The 21,687-nt window shown below is 40.0% G+C and overlaps 2 protein-coding genes and 1 pseudogene across 5 annotated transcripts; 2 read left to right on the forward strand and 1 right to left on the reverse strand.

Moving 5' to 3' along the window:
* The first annotated feature begins 386 nt into the window (after positions 1 to 386).
* LOC145214499 (uncharacterized) lies at positions 387 to 3,678 on the forward strand (annotated as a pseudogene).
* A 7,273-nt stretch (positions 3,679 to 10,951) lies between these two features.
* LOC145213982 (uncharacterized) lies at positions 10,952 to 12,729 on the forward strand. 3 transcript variants are annotated; one of them, XR_013856938.1, is made up of 3 exons: positions 10,952 to 12,202; positions 12,267 to 12,399; positions 12,614 to 12,729. XR_013856938.1 is itself a non-coding variant. In XM_080082402.1 (3 exons), the coding sequence occupies exons 1-3, from the start codon at positions 11,437 to 11,439 to the stop codon at positions 12,632 to 12,634; spliced, it is 837 nt and encodes a 278-aa protein (XP_079938528.1). In that variant the 5' UTR covers positions 10,952 to 11,436; the 3' UTR covers positions 12,635 to 12,729. The 3 variants fall into 3 exon arrangements, 1 of the variants encoding a protein (XP_079938528.1); XR_013856939.1 differs by having other exon boundaries at positions 12,662 to 12,727; XM_080082402.1 differs by having other exon boundaries at positions 10,952 to 12,119.
* A 4,251-nt stretch (positions 12,730 to 16,980) lies between these two features.
* On the reverse strand, positions 16,981 to 20,622 carry LOC145213981 (uncharacterized). 2 transcript variants are annotated; one of them, XM_080082400.1, is made up of 8 exons: positions 20,350 to 20,622; positions 20,046 to 20,218; positions 19,135 to 19,985; positions 18,846 to 18,974; positions 18,709 to 18,765; positions 18,443 to 18,619; positions 18,271 to 18,375; positions 16,981 to 17,741 (listed from the first exon to the last, which is right to left on the reverse strand). In XM_080082400.1, the coding sequence occupies exons 1-8, from the start codon at positions 20,365 to 20,367 to the stop codon at positions 16,981 to 16,983; spliced, it is 2,271 nt and encodes a 756-aa protein (XP_079938526.1). In that variant the 5' UTR covers positions 20,368 to 20,622. The 2 variants fall into 2 exon arrangements, with proteins under 2 accessions (XP_079938526.1, XP_079938527.1); XM_080082401.1 differs by lacking the exon at positions 18,709 to 18,765.
* Positions 20,623 to 21,687: the final 1,065 nt, after the last annotated feature.

Raw genomic sequence — 21,687 nt, forward strand, 5'->3', positions numbered from 1 at the left:
GCGCTAATAATCGGAAAGTTACGTTCCCGCTAGGACGCTGATAGCAGTTTCTTGCTAAGTGGTAACTGCACTAAGTGCAACATATCAAACTGTTTTTGCATTTGAACAATGTAAAAGTGTTAAAAACGTGTAATGTTGTGTTGCTTTGATCCGCCAAACACGTAATAGTTTGTCAAAAACATTAGATCGATGTAAATCGAGTTATGTTATTAGGGTAATTTGTTACTTGCCAGGCACAATTTATGCCTTCTGCAGTTACCACCTTTAGTGCATTCGTGACTTTGCGCAACTTAACAGTAGGATTACCGCTTCAGCAAGAGATTTAGTTCTTTGGAAATTGGACCCTGTTTTTTAAGCAACGATTTTGATTACCTGACAGTCACGTGTAGCGGTTACAACACTATTGTGCAATGTTTATGAAAACGATTGCATGTTATTTCGCAATAACGTTTCACACCACGAAATGGAAATGTTTACCCTCATTTCTGCATAGACTAATGTTTATATTTCCGTTTCTATGGTAGTCATAAGTTATTTTCAGCCATTTTTCGGGTTCCAGAAAGATCTAACAGTAAACATAGTGTTTATTCCCTTATGACACATATTTCCGTCGGTATTTGCAATGTTTCCGCAGTTGTGATTCGTATTAGAACGCGTCGTTTCCACCCTGTGAAAAAGCATATGGTGTTCACCAAAAGGCGCTATGGCACTATAAATTACATGGCTACCTTAAAATAAATAATATAAGTAATATGAGAAAAAGAATTCGTACACCGGCTTATGTTTCGCATTGTTATATAAGCGTGGACTTTGATGTTTGCGGGGGGCTATTTTCGGCCTTCTATTCGTCGTTCTATTTGGGTTCTATTTGTGGGTTCTATTTGTTCCTGCTATTTCCACCGGGAAAGCGGCTATTTTGGGGCTTCTATTGTTATCCCATGTGGATGTGTAGCTGATTTGAACGTTCGCCTTTGACGTTATTCAAGAATACAAAGAAAGAAGAGACATATGTGTGGCTGTTAATCAGCCAGCTGTTATTGAGATGCAAAGATCAGACTCACCAAACAATTTGCAATGAACATCATAGTTCACACCGTAGCGGTCCTTCACAGGCCGCCATCTAGGCAGCAGCACCTACAAAGTGGTGCCCACGAGTTACTACACACCTTCCGAGCTCGCTTCCAGCGCAGGCAGATGTCGCTTCAAATTGGTACCTTACGAGCAAGGTTCGGACAGCACGTTCAAAGTGGTGCCCCAAACGGTTCGAACAAGTCGTCATTTGGACAAGGGTTACTGACAGATTGCCCTGACGCTCGACCGAACTTACCAGAGACTTTTCGAGCACAACCAGACATTTTAGTTATGTGCAACGCCACCGACATCCCATTGGAATCAGAAACAAAAGATGAGGAACAACTCGACTACCAAGATCACGGAATTAACATTCACGCGTTTGCGCCGATGGAGACGTGTTTCCTTTCTTAAGTAAGTGCGTGTGAAATCTGCACTTGACTATTTTCTATATTGTGAAATCTATATTTTATTCGCTAAGTAACACTTTATAAGATAAATCAGCTGTGTATACTTACATGTTTAGTTGTGTGTATGCATTACTAATTTAGTAAATTAAAAATTAATATAGCCTAAGTAAATATTTTGCTAGTGTCAAACTGTAAACGTGTTCTTCGATGTGTCTCACCGTCAATTTATGTTTCACGTTTCATGTCAACGGTTTTGTCATGCCGAAAACGTTTTTATTTCACTACTAACGCTGCATGATATGTATTGACTCCCTGGTTTGAGCTGTTTAATAAGATTACACATTTTCCACACACAAATTTCACATGTAAACAACGAACCTGTCAAAAACAAGTGAGCTCAGTCACGCTGGGGACAATTGCCCAAACCCAAGAAAACAAGCATCCTAGCCGAAACACGACGTGTTTCTACGCCATATTTTGTCTGCATGGTGCATACCACTTCGAGCAACAAGCTCCAACTATTTTCAAGTCTGCAAAAAGATATTTCGAGCAACAAGCTCCAACTATTTTCAAGTCTACAAAAAGACATTTCGAGCAACATGCTCCAACTATTTACAATTCTACGAATTATGAGCTAAGAGCTCCAACTACTTACAAGTCTACAAAAAGACATTTCGAGCAACATGCTCCAACTATTTACAAGTCTACAAACGATATTTTTGAGTCCTACATTTACGACTCAGCCTAAACATGAAGAAGACAGCTGTCAGACATCTTATACTTTCAATGCCAATCTACTCAAATAACGGCGTTACTGGCGGGGTCCAGTGCACACATTTCCCCAAGCCAGATATTATCCTACTTGAAGGGGAAACCGACAGCAGCGATGACGCACGGCGACATGCTCTTAGAAACCGCTTGTACCACATCAAAAATGCGTTTGTTGCGAAGTCTGCGAATAAAGAATAGCAATTACTTTGCTACAAGGCCTCTTTTCGTAAAAGTTCATACTGGCCAGGTGAACAACGATGAAAAGACCTACCAACTTTATGACCAGAGTAATGTTTTCCCAGACCTAGTTTACAAGGAAACATTTCGGCCCAACCGAATGTTCACTTTCAAAGTTCATAATACTTATTACTTATTCGTCAATTATACTCTTGCAAGAGTCGAAACCAATATCCAGCTACTTTCTCCTATTATCAAGATGATAAATGAATCTTTTCAATCTTATGATTTCGTTGAAGCGGCCCAGCTTCTCAAATATATACCTAGTGAAAATCGCGCGTTATCGGACGTTCTAGACGTCCTCTCAAGCACTCAACTAAACAACGAACGAATGAATTTCTTCTTCGATTCACAAACTAACCTTTCCACAGAAGGGGGAATTGATGACAAGGTTCTGCCGCAAAATCTTCTCAAGTCAGCTTTCATCACCCTTTTATCTTCTGTGACCAGTCCTGCTGCAAATGCATTCCTCTCCTTCCTCGTTATCCAAGCTTTGTTCTGGGGAATAGCCTTGTCCCTGTTGACATTAAAGCATCTTTTTCAACGTATTCAACCAATAGCAAGACCAAAAATCAACCAGGCAGTTGCAGAATTACAACGCCGCTGGAATTTACGTCATCAACAACAAAACAACGATGACGACACGAATGGACAGTTTCAGGAAGCGATTAACACAGAACCAGAAGCCTGAAATACTGTTCCCAGACTAGTTGCTGAGCGAACAGCATATGTTACACTATACTATATTAAACATTTCACACACTCAGCTAAGCCTGAACGTAATATTACTCTAGCCGTTTGGCAGATCATACCACAACACATTAACTTTAACGTTTCACGTTTGTCATTCTGCTAGAATAGTCAACCAAATTTTGCTTAGGGAAACCAATATATATATCTAATCCGTGAATATTACTAACCTTGTTTCTGCATGACAATTTCTTTTTGCATATATAAGTATTTCTTTGTTTTCGCCTTTCTCATTCAAGTGCAGAAACCCTTATTGTGTCTCCACTACAAAAATATATAATCAATGTTTTGTAAATAACGTTAAAAACTCAAAATTCGAAACCTGTGGAGAATCCAATAGCACACATTACTTTGTCATATGAATTTGCATTACATTATTCCGCCCGTTCCTTTTTCACATGAATGTAAAGTAATATATTTATACAAGTATCGCATATACTTATAAAACTAAAAAAAAAAAAAAAAAAAAAAAATATATATATATATATATATATATATATATATATATATCATAGCTATCAAACCGCATTATAAATCGATAAAACATTCTTGTGTGCAATTTTGTCAACTTATGTATCGCCAGTCTATACTTACAGATTATATTCTCTGTTTCCACCCTTGTTTTGACGACGTTTATTGTTTTCCTTACAATATTTATTCTAAGAGCCGAAGAGTCATACCCTTATTGACAAGATATATAATTGTAATGTTCATTTTCCGTCTTTAATTGTGCATGTTTTTCCAACGTATATATCCCCACGTGTCATCACCTACCGCCATCTATTGACCAATCTCTCTTGTCGCGTGTCGCTAACGACCATTAATATTGATAAAATGTGTTTTTCATTCAAACACATTGTGCACCCTTTTTGGGGGGGAGCTTTTTGTAGCGGTTACAACACTATTGTGCAATGTTTATGAAAACGATTGCATGTTATTTCGCAATAACGTTTCACACCACGAAATGGAAATGTTTACCCTCATTTCTGCATAGACTAATGTTTATATTTCCGTTTCTATAGTAGTCATAAGTTATTTTCAGCCATTTTTCGGGTTCCAGAAAGATCTAACAGTAAACATAGTGTTTATTCCCTTATGACACATATTTCCGTCGGTATTTGCAATGTTTCCGCAGTTGTGATTCGTATTAGAACGCGTCGTTTCCACCCTGTGAAAAAGCATATGGTGTTCACCAAAAGGCGCTATGGCACTATAAATTACATGGCTACCTTAAAATAAATAATATAAGTAATATGAGAAAAAGAATTCGTACACCGGCTTATGTTTCGCATTGTTATATAAGCGTGGACTTTGATGTTTGCGGGGGGCTATTTTCGGCCTTCTATTCGTCGTTCTATTTGGGTTCTATTTGTGGGTTCTATTTGTTCCTGCTATTTCCACCGGGAAAGCGGCTATTTTGGGGCTTCTATTGTTATCCCATGTGGATGTGTAGCTGATTTGAACGTTCGCCTTTGACGTTATTCAAGAATACAAAGAAAGAAGAGACATATGTGTGGCTGTTAATCAGCCAGCTGTTATTGAGATGCAAAGATCAGACTCACCAAACAATTTGCAATGAACATCATAGTTTACATTGTAGCCGCCTTTAACAAGTCGCCATCGAGGCAGGTCGGGCTACACACGCTTATTTTGCAGTTGCAGTTGGGCTGAGTAAGCTGGATAGCAGCGGCGAAATCAGAAAACTACAAAGCTTTCGCTAAAATTACCTGTTCTTCCTGTCAATTAGATGGGTAGAGAAACCGCTAATTTTGGAAAAAGTGCTTTGCCGCATAACGCGTCGTTTTGAACGACGTGTGACGTCATAATGACGTCATTGGGGATTTTCCCAAAAAAAATTGTTGGACCCCCCCTTTAAAAATTTCTGGATACGCCCCTGGTTCAGGTTATGTGGTTCTGGGAAGTTTGTGTTTATAGTGACTTAATTTGACATACATAATTACAAATACATTGGCCAGAAGAGCTCTATAAACTTGACATAATTAGTTTGTTATGACATTAATTTGTGTCACTGATGTTTGGCAAAGACCATTTTGTCTACCTCTTGTTTATTTGTTACATTTTTGTGCATAATAGTTTATTATGGGACTCATTCTGATCTTGATTATTTGTGTCATTTTTAACTTAAAGGTGTTTCAATTTTAATTCTCAGTATGCGCATGGAATTACTTAAATGCTTTATGTGATGGAGCTTTAAACGTTTACTAAACAACTTATATTGTGATGTAATTAAATTTTTCTTACAGTCCTACATTTCTGAACAACTAGTGGGAGAAATCACTGAAGTGGAACGGTACTTGATAAATGTGACGAAGGACAAATTTTGCAGCCAACAACCGACGGGAAATCCCCGACTGAAACGAAATCTTGAATCAATAGCGCCCACTGGCGGATATGTTAACGCGCTTTGACGTGCCACTGAATTCACCACCCATGAAAGTACGTCACATCGTTAGATTCGAAAAAGGAAAAAGGTTTGACGGTTTGAAGGTCTGTATTTTACGATTACAAAAACACTTGTCGGTTTTACGCCACTATTTAAACCTGATAACCCAGGGGTGTCCAACTCGTACACAGTGCTGTGCCAATTTCTGTGTTCCACTCTGTACAAACGTTCGTTTTATTTTGTAGTCCCTTTAGAGCATTTCCGAATAAATGTATAAAATAAAGCTTGACATAAATATTGCAACATAATTTCCTCCATGCAAAGTGATGCCGCAACAACATGTAGGATTGTATTCACCTATTTCGTAGAATAACCACCATTTGTTGCAACACAGAGAAAATTAACAAATCATGGTTGTCGACAAACATTCACCCTTTGTTACCTGTAATAGAAGCGAGAAATATTGCTCGATAGAGGTGACTCTCATACATTTCACACCATTTTGCAATTTACAAGTCGCGCCATCAAAAATAAGACGACAGAAAGATCACAGGCTTTCGGTTTTTATACTATTTGGCCCTCGCGCATTATTACCAAATTCATACAACTTCTTGTTAACAAATTTAGTGACCTCTGGTTTATACTACTGCTTCACATACTAAGATGCTTCACATACAGAATTGAATGTGGTTTGTCGTACTTGTGGCATTTTTTTAATTGTGGCAATATTATACCTGACATTGACTGTGGACACCCCCGAGTTAACATATTGTCTCGTACGACCAACCTGAACTGTCTTAAGATATCAAGTCACAAATATTTAACGTTCAGTACACGGAATGACTTCACTGAGTACCTAGAAACCCTCTTCTTTGGGCAACTGACAGTGCATCGCGCCACTAAGCGACGTGTTGTCCATGTGCAACGATTTGAAAACTTAGCGTTGTAGTTCATAAATATGACGTAACAATGTCCATCTTCACAGAGACGAAATCGCCTTCCATAAGATGTTTTTTATTTCAGATCCGCCATTAATATTTGTCACTTAGTCAATTTTTGACCATCGGTTGCTTCGATGGTCAAATATGCTTTTTTGCTTATCTGACTTAAACCTAAAGACATTTATTTTTCAACATGTTTCCGAGATGCGTGATATTTATTTCGATGATTGTTTTTACAGACAGATGCACGTGCTTTGTGACATGGGAACAAGTTTAACCTGGCAAAGACGAAAACACTTCGTGGACAAAAAGTTGTGTAAATTGATGAAAAGTTTTTCCTATTGTGACGAGTTTGACTCAGCCCATGGATTGTATATCACATTTTTGGGAATCTTGTTTAAAAGCATAGTTTTCACGTTAACACGTCACATGTTAATGTCTAATACTCAAATATTTTTATCCACTAGGGGGTGCACCAGAGTTATGATGTGTGATATTGTGCTTGCTGCATTCGACCGGGATGAAATGTCAAAATTAAAACCGTCTGCAGTGATTTGGTTGTGGTTCCCCTTGTATCCAAGCTATAGTTTTCCCCGTTTCTGCAACAAAATCTGTACCTTTTGCACTTTCAATGCTGATTAAGTTTTGTGATTTTCAAAAATCTTTGAAGGACCAAATACTTGTGGCTCTCTTCAAATTGGTTTGAAACACCGATTTGTGGAGGCTAAAATTTTTGCATTTTTAACTTGGGTAGCAAGCTCTACAAGAAAATACTTCATTATCAACACAATACTACAAATACATGAGTATCTTCTTGAAATTTGTCGCCGGACAACGTACACCGCTTATTTAGTCGATGGCTAGTCACGTTTTAATGTGATAAATAACCACCGCCAGTCTGAGTGGTTCTGCGATTTATGTGTTTGCCGTGGTGCGTAACAACTGTTGCTTTCGGATAATGGCAAAGCAAAACTTCTAGTGCAGTGTTTCCAAAACGTTTTCTACTCGCGTAACTCTTGAAGATATCGCTTAGTTTTCGCGTTTCACTTTTCCAAATATAGATTACACTGTAGCAGCCATCATCATGATAGTACTGTTTGTTGCGTCATAAACGTTTCAAAGGCCTGTAAACGTGATCATGGCAAGAATGCGCAAATACACTACTTAATTTTTTCATTATACGATATTTCGATATTTTTGCCAACTATAGTAAGCTTATGTGCCACATGAAAAGCCTTTGTGTACCACAGTTAAGAAACCACACTCTACTAGTAGCTATGCACAGCGACATGTTGTAATTGTAAGGTGGTTTTGTCGGGGCAGCCAATTATAAAATAGAATAACGTTATGACACCAACACGCCTGTTACTGCGAAACGTTATGACGTCACGCCTTATTGAGATCGTGCATCTGTCACGGTTGTTGCACAAGCGGTCACGTGTTTATTGAAAGAGATGGACGTGACAACTGATTCTAATTTTATTTCGTTGTCGTTGATCCATTTATTAGTTGATAATCCATACCATTTCTTAAATAAAGCGATTGTGCACAAAGTCAAAAAATCCAACATAAAGTTTATTTAGCACGAAAAATTGAATTTGGTAAAAGGATTTTGTTACTGACAAAACTTCATCTGTTTTGCAGCAAACATAACCACTTTTTCATTTTGAATGTCAATTTTCGTCAAGCCAAAGTTTTATTGTTGTTTCCATCGATGCCAAATCCCCGATGTAACCTTGATTCATTTCATAGCAATGCAAACTCTCAACCTACCAATTAGGCCTAGATCGATTTTTCCCGTTTATTTGGAGTTCGCGTATTTGCTAAGTCATTTCACGCATCAGTGGAATCACGTGATCACGCTCTACCGCAAACGTAAGCAGTGCTTTCAAAGTGTTGGTCATGAAATAGCTATTAGGTGTGTTTTTATGTAGCCTACTCCAAAATCCACAATTGAAGCTACAACTCTCTGTGATGTCATGCTTTAAGTGCGTGCAAACGATAAAAGTTTACATTTTTTTCTGTGCGCGTTATTTTTTTGCTAACAGCGACATTGTCTAAAAATTTTTTTTTTAAATAAAGTTGCCCTGAAGATGATCTAAACCAGTGTTTTTTTAAATAAGGCCCATGCCCCTTTGATAATCGTGCAATGTACTAGTCGCATTCAGTGTTATTACCCTGAGACGTTGGAATAAAAGTTAATTTAATGTAAAACTATTTCTGCAATAACATGTAGGACTAAATTCACCTAATTTTACAGAACACTCAAAAGGATCCAAAAGTTGTTTGTTTTATCACAGACCAAACCAAAAGTATCAACGCCTTCATTATTGTGCGTGAAGAAACTGCTTTCTAATGTTAATTGTGATAGAATAAATGAGTTTTGCCTGCAGCAAAGATTCTATAATTTTTGAAACAATTTTACTATTTGACAGTAGCACGATCTGACTCTAGCAAAGATTGCAATGTTGTTGGTTCCGGAAAGACGCGCGTTAGGGCTTGCAAACTATGTGGCCCTCGCAAGATATTTTTAATATTATCCGGCCCGCAGTGAAAAATGTTTGATAATCCCTGCGTTCGGACAATCAGTACAAAACCGTGCTACGAATTGATTATTTGCTTATTACACAATAATGTAACGGGCAAGTCATAACGGTTTTTGTGACATCTCAATTGAATGTGTGATTTGTTTACTGCTGACGTACAGAAGTAGTGTGCTAACAATTTCAGTTGCAACTTGTTACATAAAAAACGTTGGTGTTTCACTTGGCGTTGGCTCTCTTTACATGTTATGCAGAAAGGACCTATACATGTTAAGTACGGCTTTGGAAGCTAAAAAGGGGGCCTTAGAAAAAGAAAAGCATGGGATTGGAAATGTTTCGGACGTCACAATACACCGAGCGTTAACTTGAGATGCTTGCTGCTCGACCAATCAAAACAATTGCAGTTTTGGCCCATCATGTGTACTAAAAAAGCAATGAGCACTGCATGTAGTTAGTGGTATCATGTTGAATTAACCATTAGAATATCTAAAGTAGGGTTGCCATATTTTATGAAACACAATCCCTGACAAAATTTATCTCGGTTGCGTGAACCCAGTTTTTCTCAAACTTTAAGTGTAAATGTGTTGACGTAAGTCGTGTATTTCAGAAAAACTAAAGTTGATTGCAGGATTTTAGCTAGTTATGCAAAATTGCGCATAACAATGATCCAAACCTGACATCACCGACAGGACAAAAAACATTACAATTGTGCGCGAACAATTGCATTTTTGTTAGTTGTCATGCAATAAAGCCTATTGTTTAACAATGGAGACGGTCGATTCTCACTTGAACTTTGATTTCAACTTATCTAGTTGCACAAACTGGATAAAATAAGGATATAAAATTACTTCCACCTTTTCGAGGTCCCCGCAAAATGCCCTAAAGGACCGCGGACCCCAGTCTGAGAACCGCTGCGTTGACCATTTTTGCGATCCAAACACTTCTATTCCGGAATAAATTAGAATATTGGGAAGTCACACGGACAGCGATACGAGAAAACGTTACATACGATACTCTGATCCTTGTCAATTAACTTTCTGCGCACCCTCTGTTTAGTTAAGTTTTTTTTAACCAAAACAATTAAACGATGGGAGTCACAAGGACCTTTTTAAATTTGAAGTAAAATGCAACTGTAAAAATGTTCTTATGTCTCACGCACTTGACTTTTAGTTGTAAGTTACTTCCCTGCATAATAGGTACACAGTTAAATGAAAGTTCCCCCGTTCTCATGTAGCTTCGAATGCTGTGTTTTCTTGGGACGCGGATTTTTATTTGTGTATTTAACGCATATTGTTAAACATCTAGTAACAAACAGGTATTGTTACGCGCACACACACACCAAACAGTAACATGTACGTTAACCTGCGCGCCGCCAGTTTACCTCTTATCGTTTCATGGTATAGGCGCGGTTGTAGCTATCTACTAGAAACTTTCTCCGTCGGTACATTAATTTAATAATATATACAAATACTTTTTCTTGAATTCCGGACTTTTAGGTACATTTTAACATTTCTCCCTGACGCAGATTTAAACAGTAAATTCCCGGACATGTCAGGGAAAATCCGGACGAATGGCAACCCTAATCTAAAGTAACTTACATCTTTTCTTTGTTTTCACTTAATCCCTTATTTCCCCTTAATGCTGTTTTTTATTTGCCTTATTTTTCTTTGTCCTAGTGGCACGCTTTTTTCACGCACTGTATTTTCCTCGACGCATTTTCCGCATCGTTAATTTGCGCTCCCGGGTGTGCCGGGAAACCTTGTGATATTGTGCGAGCCGGTGATTGGCCAACGGCTTGCAAACCTAGTTCCGTTTTGCACGTGTTGATAAAAAACGAGGCAGTCTTCTGGTGGGCGTCTACTGTACGGTTGTTTTCTTGTGTCGTTGTTTTTATGTGCTGTGATAGTTGACAGGTAAAGAGACCTGGCTTGTTGACGTTGGTGTGACGTTGTTTATGCTATAGCTTATAATATAATAAACTGTGAGACGCCCCTTTAGCAAAACCAGTGTTAGGTAGATCCGGCTTTTGTGGTGAGCCGTCATTGCAGGGTTCTGGGCCGCTTACAGAATTGGGGAGACAGTCTCGGGGAATAGATCAGATTGGCTGGGCGTTTGGGACTTATTTGGCAAAGGTAATCCCACCCCCGAGATCGCTAGACCCAATTCCGGGCTGTCAAAACAATTGGGTAACCAATTGGCGAGCACGCCAGGACCCTGCCACCACGACCCACTGGTTTCGGTAGGAAGACTGTTTTTTTATTGTATTTTATTAGGTTTTTACATTTTATTCCATTTTTATTATTTTTATCATGTTTTTTGACCTCATGATGCAACCTCCAACACTGAGGCCTGGAGACGATCTAACCCAGTATTTTATCGTCTTTGAGTCCTACTGCTCCTGCGTTAATGCCTCTGATCAAGTAAAGCGGCATTTGTTGCTTTCGGCCATAGATAATGACCTAAAATGGGCACTGCAAGACAAGGACTGTAACTTGGATGAAGTCGAGTACGAAGTGTTGAAGGAACGCGCTTTGCGCCACAGGGACAGTGGGCAACACGGTGAGCACCGCAGGGATGAACTGATTGGACGCGTGCAACTGCCCGGTGAATCCAGTCGCGAGTTTGTTTACGCACTCCGCGCTTTACGAGATATCGCATACCGCAATGGTTCCGATGCGGCGTTGAGGAACGAGATGTTGTATGTGACTTTGTTGCGAGGTTTGCACGACCGTCGATTGGCCAACTCAATTCCATCTCTCATCAAATACTCGCGCGATTTCGCGGGCGCGTCTCAAATAGTTATTGATCATACCAGCTCTCCTGTTATTGAAGTAGCCGCGGTTGAATCAAATACTCCGGATATGGAGAAGATTCTTAAAAAGCTCGAAGCTATGGAAATCCGGACCCTGCAAAGGACCGACGAACTGACAATGACCATTTGCGCCATGGAAGCAGAAATATCAACGCTGAAGAGGACGAACGAACAATTACGGTACAGTCCAGTACATTCGGGCGAGCGCAGATGTTTCGAATGCAACAGACCCGGTCACTTTAAACGTGAATGTCCATTTCTAGGTACGACCGGCGCAAAGGCGCGTGGCCCCAAGGGGCAAAGATCAATGAATTCTTGCATTTCTAGACACGCGGACCTTACGCGAAGTAAACGACAGAAAACGACACCATCTCGGGCCTGGAAGCAACAGCTTCAGCCAGTCGACGTAAACAACACCGACAACTCCCGTTCGTCTTCGGCCCCGGCTCCCGCACGATTTGTGAGTTTACTGGTAAACGACAAATATGCATGCACTCTGGTAGATACCTGTTCCAGTGCTACTATAACTAGCTCAAGAAAATTCCAGCAAGTAGGTCTTGTATCGGGAAGTAACAGACTACCATTAACCGCTAGATTAATGGGAGCTAATGGAGCCGAACTGTCGGTCGAATGTAGGGTAAACCTAATGATTAATGTCGGTTCTCGTCTCGCAGAAACAGATGTTTACGTCGTAAAGGATCTAAAGTACGACGTCATACTAGGTTTGGACTTCTTACAACGTCACCAATGTTATCATTCCAATACATTATCCGCTGGTGAAGGAAAGGTGCCTTTGCTCAGGTCACCCATGCCATCCCTGAGCGCTGCTGATGTTTTCCTTATGGAGGATATCGAAGTTTCCCTTTTACCGAGGTACGTGCGTCTTGTCGGATTTGTTACGACCGGCCTTTTGACCCAACTAGCTCGTTGCCCGTGTTTTTAGAAAGATTGTCTGGGTTTACCGAAAAGTATGGCCTGATGACAGCGGCAAGTTTAGGTACAGCCGCAGGAGACAGCACTACAGTGCTCCTGGCAAACCTTGGGGACCAAACGATAAGTTTACCTAGTGGATTAAGAGTAGCGCACGCCCTTCCGGTGTCTGTCTTTGGCGATATTAATTGCTACCTGCCTGAAACGTATGTGGTCGTTGAGAGACGCGACGATGTGTGTAACCACCCTGATTGTTTTGGTTCGCAGCTTGAAGTGTGTTTTGTGTCATCTGCACCTGTAGTAGCAAATGACCAACTTCACTGCATATTAGAACAAGTTAATATCGGTGTAAATTTGTCAGATAAGCAACGGACCGAGCTGGACCAGCTGTTGTGAGAACACAGTGATGCGTTTGCCGCTTCGAAAAAAACTCTCGGTCGAACTGAAGTCGCGCGTCATCACATTGACACTGGAGAGCACCAACCTGTTCGGCAACCTTCTCGAAGGATGCCCCACCACAACAAAGAAAAAGTCGAGGAGATACTTAGGGAAATGAAGAGCCAAGGTTTGATACGGCCGTCGAAATCTCCCTGGTGTAGCCCAATCGTGTTGGTAAGAAAGAGATCAGGAGAGACTCTATTTTGTGTAGACTACCGTAAACTCAATGAACTAACAAAAAAGAATAGCTACCCCCATCCCGCGCATAGACGATAGTCTTGACCAAATGTCAAAATCAGTCTATTTTTCTACCCTAGATTTAAAATCCGGGTATTGGCAAGTTACTGAAGATTCAGAATCACGTGAAAAAACTGCTTTTACGAGCCACGTCGGGTTATTTGAGTTCAATGTGATGCCTATGGGCTTGTGCAATGCTGCCGCAACCTTTCAGCGCTTGATGCACCTGGTGCTTAATGGAATTGAATGGCGTGGTGCACTTGCATATTTAGACGACATAATCGTCTATTCCAGAACGTTCGAAGAACATATACATAGGCTTTCTGATGTTTTGGGACGCATTAAATCCGCCGGGCTGACGCTAAAGCCGTCCAAGTGTTCACTCTTTACAGGTGGTAGTTGATTATCTAGGTCACGTTGTGTCAAAAGAAGGAATTCGCTGCGATCCATGTAAAATACAGGCAGTGTCACAATGGCCCGTACCACGGGACGTTAAAGAGGTCCGGCATTTTTTAGGGTTAACTTCCTATTATTATTTATTTCGGCACGAGAAGTGTCAGCAGGCGTTTTCACTTCTAAAGGAGCATCTGACGACTTCTTCAATCTTGCGATATCCTGACTTCAGCAAACCTTTTATTATTGACACGGACGCCTCGGATACAGCTGTAGGATGTGTGCTCTCACAAGAGACTGACGGTAAGGAGTCTGTAGTCGCGTATGGCAGTCGAACCCTTAATCGCGCTGAACGAAACTATTCGACGACCCGTAAAGAATTACTCGCTGTAGTGTTCGCAACCAAGCTATATCGTTGCTACCTGCTGGGCAAAAAGTTTCTACTCCGTACTGACCATGCTTCATTAAGGTGACTATAGAGGTCCAGGGGACTGTATGGTCAGTGCGCCCGGTGGGTCGAACACTTGTCGTCTTACAATTTTGTCATTTCTCACAGCCAAGGTGATAAGCACCGCAATGCAGATGCTTTGTCGCGACTAAACGTGGAGGAAGACTGTTTCCCTTACAAACTGGTCCAAAGTGCTCCGGATCACACAACCGAAGAGGGCAACGTCGTCGATTTTCGTGCGTCAATCGGGTACAACTGTGACGAACTACAAGAGGAGCAGGCATCAGACGACGATTTGATGGAGGTGATCGACTGGCTCAAACGAGAACAATCGTCGATGGGATGAGGCTCTCCCCGCAGTCGTTGCAGCTTACAACGCAAGCGCACATGAAAGCACCGGTTTTGCACCACATACCCTGCTTACCGGACGCCCTCTCCGCCTCCCTGCCGACCTGTCTGGACCCGACCATACGGTGCTCCTATGAGGTAGAAGTCGACCGAGTGAGGGATTGCCTATTACTCGCCGAGGAAGTTGTCCGAGAGACTCTTTCGGTGCAGCGACAAAGAATGGCGGAAAGGTACAACAAGCGACAGTACGGCCAGTCGCATGAGGTGGGAAAGTATATTTTACTTTTTACTTACAAATCCGCCAATCCCACAGGGCAAATGTAAGAAGCTGCAACCCTCATATAAGGGACCATATCGCGTAGTAGAAACCCAAGGTCCGGTAAATTACGTGATAGAAGATAGAGACGGAAATCGACATACAGTACATTATAACCGAATATAGGCAACTACGGACCGGTTTCATCAATGCAGCATTAGCGAGGAAGACGAACAGGATAAGGAGACGAGCCCTGTACCGAACAAGTTTTACCATGTCTATTGTCCAGGTGCAACGCAAACATCGTCATGTGCCAACGGGGCGTTGGATAACATGCCAGAGGTATCTATTGAGAACAAGGCGGAATCGCTCGAAGGCCGCACACGTGATTGGCCGTAAGAATTTCCACCGGTGACAGAAGATAAGAGATGATGTTAGGCCAACACGCACGCGAAAACAAACAAGGTTTTATCCGGAATCCGAGTAGTCTAACAGGACTAGGACAAATTCTGGGATGGGGGAATGTAGCAAAAATATTTCACGTGTCCGCCGCTGCGCATTTTCTTGTCGATTTGTTTCAAACAACACGTTTCTTTCATCTATTTATTTATTTGGCTTTATGTTATTCGTGTTCACTTATGTTCACGTTTCACCTATTTGTTTTATATGTTTCACTTATTTTCTCATTTAAATGTATTTCTTACATGTTCTAAAGTCACTTACATCTTTTCTTTGTTTTCACTTAATCCCTTATTTCCACTTAATGCTGTTTTTCATTTGCCTTATTTTTCTTTGTCCCAGTGGCACGCTTTTTTCCACGCACTGTATTTTCCTGGCCGCATTTCCGCATCGTTGATTAGCGCTCCCGGATGTGCCGGGAAACCTTGTGATATTGTGCGAGCCGGTTGATTGGTCAACGACCCGCGAGCTGTGTTCGATTTTGTACGTGGTGTAAAAGACGAGGCAGTCTTCTCTTGGGCGTCTCGCGAACGGTTGTTGTAGTGCCTTGCTTTTTTGTTTATGTGTCGTGGTTGTTTTATGTGCAGAGGTTTTGTGTACTGGAGTTGTAGTGAACAGTCCGTAGTATTGAAATAATATATAATATAACAAACTGTGAGACGCTCTTTTAGCAGAACCAGTGTTAGGTAGATCTGGTTTTCGTGGTGAGCCGTCATTGCAGGGTTCTGGACCGTTTACAGAATTGGGGAGACAATCTCGGGGGATAGATCAGATTGGCAGGGCTTTTGGGACTTATTTGGAAAAGATAATACCCCCACCCGAAATCGTTAGACCCAATTCCGGGCTGTCAAAACAATTCGGTAACACAGCTTTCTAGTTTAGTTTGGGTTTTGAGTTTTGACTTTGGTGGTTAGTGACAGCAATCCCGTGTTTTATTGTGAAACTGTTTTACTGATTTTAATTATTTGAGCGTGTTTGTTTTAACATTCATTTTTACATCGATTTAGATTTCCAGGAACTGATGATGCCACATTGGCGAAATATATATTCCTTTATTTGAACCGACTGATTCTGTTTTATCAAGGATTGTCCATTGGTTTTACTGTTTCAAACTTTAAAAGCCAACTTTTCCATGATGTACCTAGTTCTGCCAATGCAATGCTGTCCAAATTGTTTAATTTAAAAAGGACAAATTGAATTTGAATTTGATGATATAAACTGGACTAAAGTAGACTAAAATCTTTGATTTTAACCATCTGAAATAAGAATAAACAGGATGATCGACGATCAAAATATAACTTTACACGCTAAAATGTAAACAATGCGAAATGAATGGAAATAATGTTCACTAAATGATCTCCAAAAAATGTGGAGTTCATAATTTATGTCAACCTTTTAAATGAGCGAATTTATTTTTACATTTGAGCAAAAAAATCATCGCTAAAATAAAAATTTTGCACAACGCTGAAAAATCAAACGAAAAGTTTATTTACAACGAACATTTTTTGTGATTTAACAATAAGCAATTTTAATCACTTGTTCATATTTTCTATGTTGTTTTGCAAACCCATCTCACTTCTTGCAATCTTTTTTTTTCTTTTTTCCTCAGTTAAGTCCTCGGCTGATTTGTAAACTTCGATTGCTTTCGTGAAATATTCGATTGCTTCTTTGAATCGTGAAGTTTCCTCGCAAACAACACCAAGATTGTTAAACAAGGTACCATAGACTTCATATTTCGAGCTTTTATTCCCCAAGTTTGTTTCCATTAGTTCAATTCCAAGTTTTATTGTTGTTTCCATCGATGCCAAATCCCCGATGTAATATTGACTCAGTTCAATGTAATTCAAACACCAAACCTTCCCTAATAATCGAATTTCTTCGTTTATTTGAAGGTCACAGATTTGCTGAATCATATCACGCATTAGTGGGATCACATGATCGCTCACGATTTCTCTGTTTCTCGACTTTGAAGATGAATCAGAATTTTCCATTAAAAGTTCGATTGTTTCCTGAATTTCCTCCGCACACTCAACTACACTTTCCGCTGCAGCGATGTCGGGATTTTTTCTCACATAGAAATCTGCTGCAATGCTAAGGAGTAAAATGGTTTCCAAATTCTTGCCGTCATCTCTTAATTTTGTGGCTGTTTCCTCCAAGTCTTCCGCAGTGACCCCTGGTTGACTTTCGAATGACTTTGAAATCTGCTGTTTTATGGTTTTTGCTTCCTCATACTTTTTTGTTTTTAATAATTCAACATAATTTAGGATTTGTTGATTGAAGTGATCACTTTCACCTAAAAGCAAAAAAAGTTGTTATTTGCAAAAACTGGAGAACGTAAAACAGGTTTTGTGTTGTTAATAGAAACGGAAAACATATGTCGTTTTACTTTAACAAAAACGTCCCAATGTGATTTTTCAATGAACACGGATGGTTTTTAATAAAACAACACGATTTACGCACATGGTCGCATCCAGCGCGGACTTTTTGTGTCAAACCTCATGCTAAGAATGCTGATAAAATCAATTCAATTAACTTTTGTTGAAGTTTTGACAGATAGAAAGGGGCTGTTTGCTTTCGTTATACAATAAAAGATTTGGGTCGGTAGGCAAATCTAATTTTGAATTTGCAGCGTATTAATCTGTAGACCCAAATCAAACAATATTATCCTACAACTATTGACTTTGAATGTCAGGGAGTGTTACTGATTGTAAGTATAGTCCTCCAAGGCCATCAGTGAAACTGCAGATCACAAAGCTGTTGCTCATTTACAACGGCAAACACAAAAAGCATGTATCGTTAAACAAATGCTGTGATTCTGGTACCTGTTTGCTCTGTTCTGACGAGTCTAGGAATGTGTTGCGATGAAAAAAGCGGTGTTTGAGTTTGAGCTCCCTCTTCACCCCGGTTGCTTGCATCTCTGCTTTGATCTAAACACATTAAAAGACTTTAAATACGTTTGCTACTTTTTAGTTTAACTTTGGTTGTTTTTTGTACCTAGTTGTTGTGCTCTGCTCGTCGTGAGAATATGGCTTTCATGTGAAGACGAAGATACTTGCTGTTGTGCGCCCTCTATAGGTTCACGTACATATTCTAGTGATGTGATGATGCGGACACTTTCCTCTGTAGTTTCGAGGAAGCGTCCCACTCCTGTGCTTGAAGAACTGCTGGAATCTAACACGAAAATAAAAAACCTTGCGACAAACCTGAAACATTTTTTGGTATATTTACTTTTGTGTAAAATTGGTACTTATTTTTTATACCAAGTAGGGGACTCTTCCCTGAAACTTCGACAGAAGATGTTTGCAGTTGTGTGATTTCTATAGAGGTGTTGGTTTTGCAAAAACAACGTTTAATTGTAAAAAGAATATACATATAACGTAATCAGTGTGTTGCTTACCCGTGTGCTGTGATCTGCTGCTGGTGGTAGGAGTTTTTACTTGTCGAGAAGGAGATTGTGCTTGTGCTAGTGTGCCCTGTGTTGGGTTTGTGGTTTGTTCCTCAGAGCCGCTGGATGAAGTAGATGGGACTGAACATTAAAACAGTTTATTAAAAAAGGATGCTGAATGATCCGGCGCGCTTGACACATATACACACATTAAAAACCTGATCGGGATTCGTCCCCGGAAGTGGCCTAGGTTCGAACCCCGTAAAAGATGATTTAACTAATGTTTTGTTAGTGGTTTTACCTTCGAAACGACCAGTTCTTGGGGAAAAGTAATGAAGCGGTACGCGACTTTCTGCGTTGAATGGATGGTTTACAACCATTTCCCTGGCAACACTTGACACTTGGGAACGTAGACTTTCGGGGTTTTGTTTTTTTAAAAGTTTTTTCAAATCGATGTTTATTTCGGTCATTGTGGGACGTTTTGTTGGATCTTGATCCCAGCATCTCTCCATCAATAGTTGGAGTTGCTCTGCGATTTCTCTGTCTTCACCGACCAAAGTTTGCATCCAATCCTGTATTTCCTGGCAGTCTGGTCTTTTGCCTTTCATAATTGCGTCAAGCAATCGGTTTTGATCTCCACGTGGATAGGGATGTTTGCGAGAAAGTGCCATGTGGATTGTCATTGCAAATCCGTAAACATCGTGTTCTTTAATTGGCTTCATGGTGGGATCCTTCAGTTTTTCAGGAGCGGTGTAGTAGGGAGTGTATTGGGGTCTGTCTTTTTTGCTTCGTTTCAACGGATTCATAGTTGCCAAAGTACTATAAGTTGCCAATTCCGCGCTACCAAAGTCGCCGACCTTGCATTGGAGCTCTTCAGTGAGCATAATGTTTTCGGGTTTTAAGTCCTCATGTATCAAACGTTTGCCGGGTAAATTGTGACAGGAAGCCATTGCCGATGATGTTTGGGATAAGAAGCGAACGAGCACAGCAAGGCTCAGTTCTTTGGATGTATCAAGAAGTAGCTCTCTGAGGTTGCCACCTTTACAGTATTCCATTACAATGCCCATTGTGAAAGGCCATTTGACGTAACCAAGAACCCGAACGACATTTTCATGATCTGCTTTCAGCAAGTGTTGAATTTCTTCTTTAATTCTAGGAATATTATTTAATATCAACGTGTAAAAATTTTGACCAAAATATCTTTTAACATACATTTTTTCCAGACGCGCCTTCTCCCGTGGTCCACCAGTGATTGCAAAAACTTTGATAGCAACTTCTTGCTTTAGACCTTCATGGTAACCCGTTATGACATCCCCGAAACCTCCTGAACCGGCCTCGTAGGAATTAGGATCACACGTGATGTCATCACTGGCAATTTCTTTCAACTGTATTTTTTAGTAAAACGGTTTTAATGACATTTAAAATCCAAAGGTAGTAAATTTTTAAGCAAAACAAAATATGTTTGTAAAAAATTCTGAACACTGAAAGTTCATTATATATCAAGAATTTTACTTACTTCATTTGTTGAAGACATGATGAGATCAATATCAGTTTTTTAAGCTTTTTCTGCGCTTGTGGATGCTAAAAACAGTTTCAATCAAATGCCTTGCTTCTCAAAGTTCTGCCTTATCAACTGTTACTGTTACTGAGTGAAACAGTTGGTGCCAGCTAAATTTTAACAGATTATTTTTCACCAAACTGGTGACAGACGCCAACGACCTAATTGTTTTGCAACATACATTCAAATCCCGCTTAATCTGAAGTGATGTTAACAAAACGTCCTTTTTGTTATGGGCTTACTTTGATGCTTCGTGCGTTGGAACTGCCGTTCAGCAAACAAAAGCCACAATGAAAAAGCGGCAGTTTATGGCTGTCGCGTCGCAAAACGTCAAAAGGTTGAAAACATAAAAATATACGAGATTCTGCCGCCGAACAGCTAGAAGGCCGTAAAGTTTTATTGAATTGTTCTGCTTAATTTTGTGTTTTGCTGAAATTAATAGGTAAAAAACACCCGGGAATAATGTTTTAGGTACAGCAAAAACCGAATCCATGACAATCAGAAGTTCCACAAATTAAATGATTTTTAGTGCAGGTTTGAGTCATTTGCTGATTGCAAGTTTGTGCAAATTACCTGGTTTTAGGAACCACTAGCCGAGCTTTACCAGCGGCCTGCATGTCAGAATTGTGTTGTAAATATTTAAAATGATAGCAAATTCAGTATACAACCAGATAAAGCGGAAACGCTTTCAACACAGATAGTGTACTTGATAGGAATACACAAAACGTCTGTAACAAGAGGAACTACAAGGTATCGCTATTTTAACACCGTGAAAAGTGTTCTATGTATTTTTGGATCAATGAGTGCGAAACACCAACCGAAATGGGCCTGTATGCGCAATGATATAAAAGCCAGACCATTACAGTATCTACCCAATTGCAAACACTTTTACTGCCTTACAGACCATAAAAACCCCATAACAAAACAATCGACGACCATTGTCTGTGAACTGTTAATTCGGATCGCTGTGCTTTGCAGTTTATGATCGCACCGACCTCAACCACGTTTACCGTCCACCATGAAAAGTTCGCATGACGTCTGCGCAAGTCATTTTTGCGTGTTGTTCCGTTTAATTTATTCTGAGTCAAATTCTTTACATGCGAAATTCACTGCAACGAAAAACATCTTTTCATGTTGCTTACACTATCTATGTTTTTAGAACGGTGTTACTTAACCACCCAAATTTGTTAAAAAGATTTAACACGCTGAAAAGATTTGTACACTTCCTCCAATATCAACACACACACACCTCAATATCAACACGAAACTTGTTTGCTTATAGGTTCGCTTAACCTT

This window comes from Phallusia mammillata, chromosome 2 (assembly GCF_965637545.1).
Source record: "Phallusia mammillata chromosome 2, kaPhaMamm4.hap1.1, whole genome shotgun sequence".
In the NCBI taxonomy this organism is placed as follows: Eukaryota; Metazoa; Chordata; class Ascidiacea; order Phlebobranchia; family Ascidiidae; genus Phallusia; species Phallusia mammillata.

Bases quoted from the DNA above. Each gene is read 5' to 3' on its own strand.
- LOC145213982 (XM_080082402.1), top strand. From the start codon at position 11,437: ATGTTTTTTGACCTCATGATGCAACCTCCAACACTGAGGCCTGGAGAC. The intron at 12,120-12,266 runs GTACAGTCCAGT...TTGCATTTCTAG, and splicing joins AGGACGAACGAACAATTACG to ACACGCGGACCTTACGCGAA. The intron at 12,400-12,613 runs GTGAGTTTACTG...CTCGTCTCGCAG, and splicing joins CCCCGGCTCCCGCACGATTT to AAACAGATGTTTACGTCGTA.
- LOC145213981 (XM_080082400.1), bottom strand. The intron at 18,975-19,134 runs GTAAAACCACTA...TTTAATGTTCAG, and splicing joins AAGAACTGGTCGTTTCGAAG to TCCCATCTACTTCATCCAGC. The intron at 18,766-18,845 runs GTAAGCAACACA...ACACCTCTATAG, and splicing joins CAGCAGATCACAGCACACGG to AAATCACACAACTGCAAACA.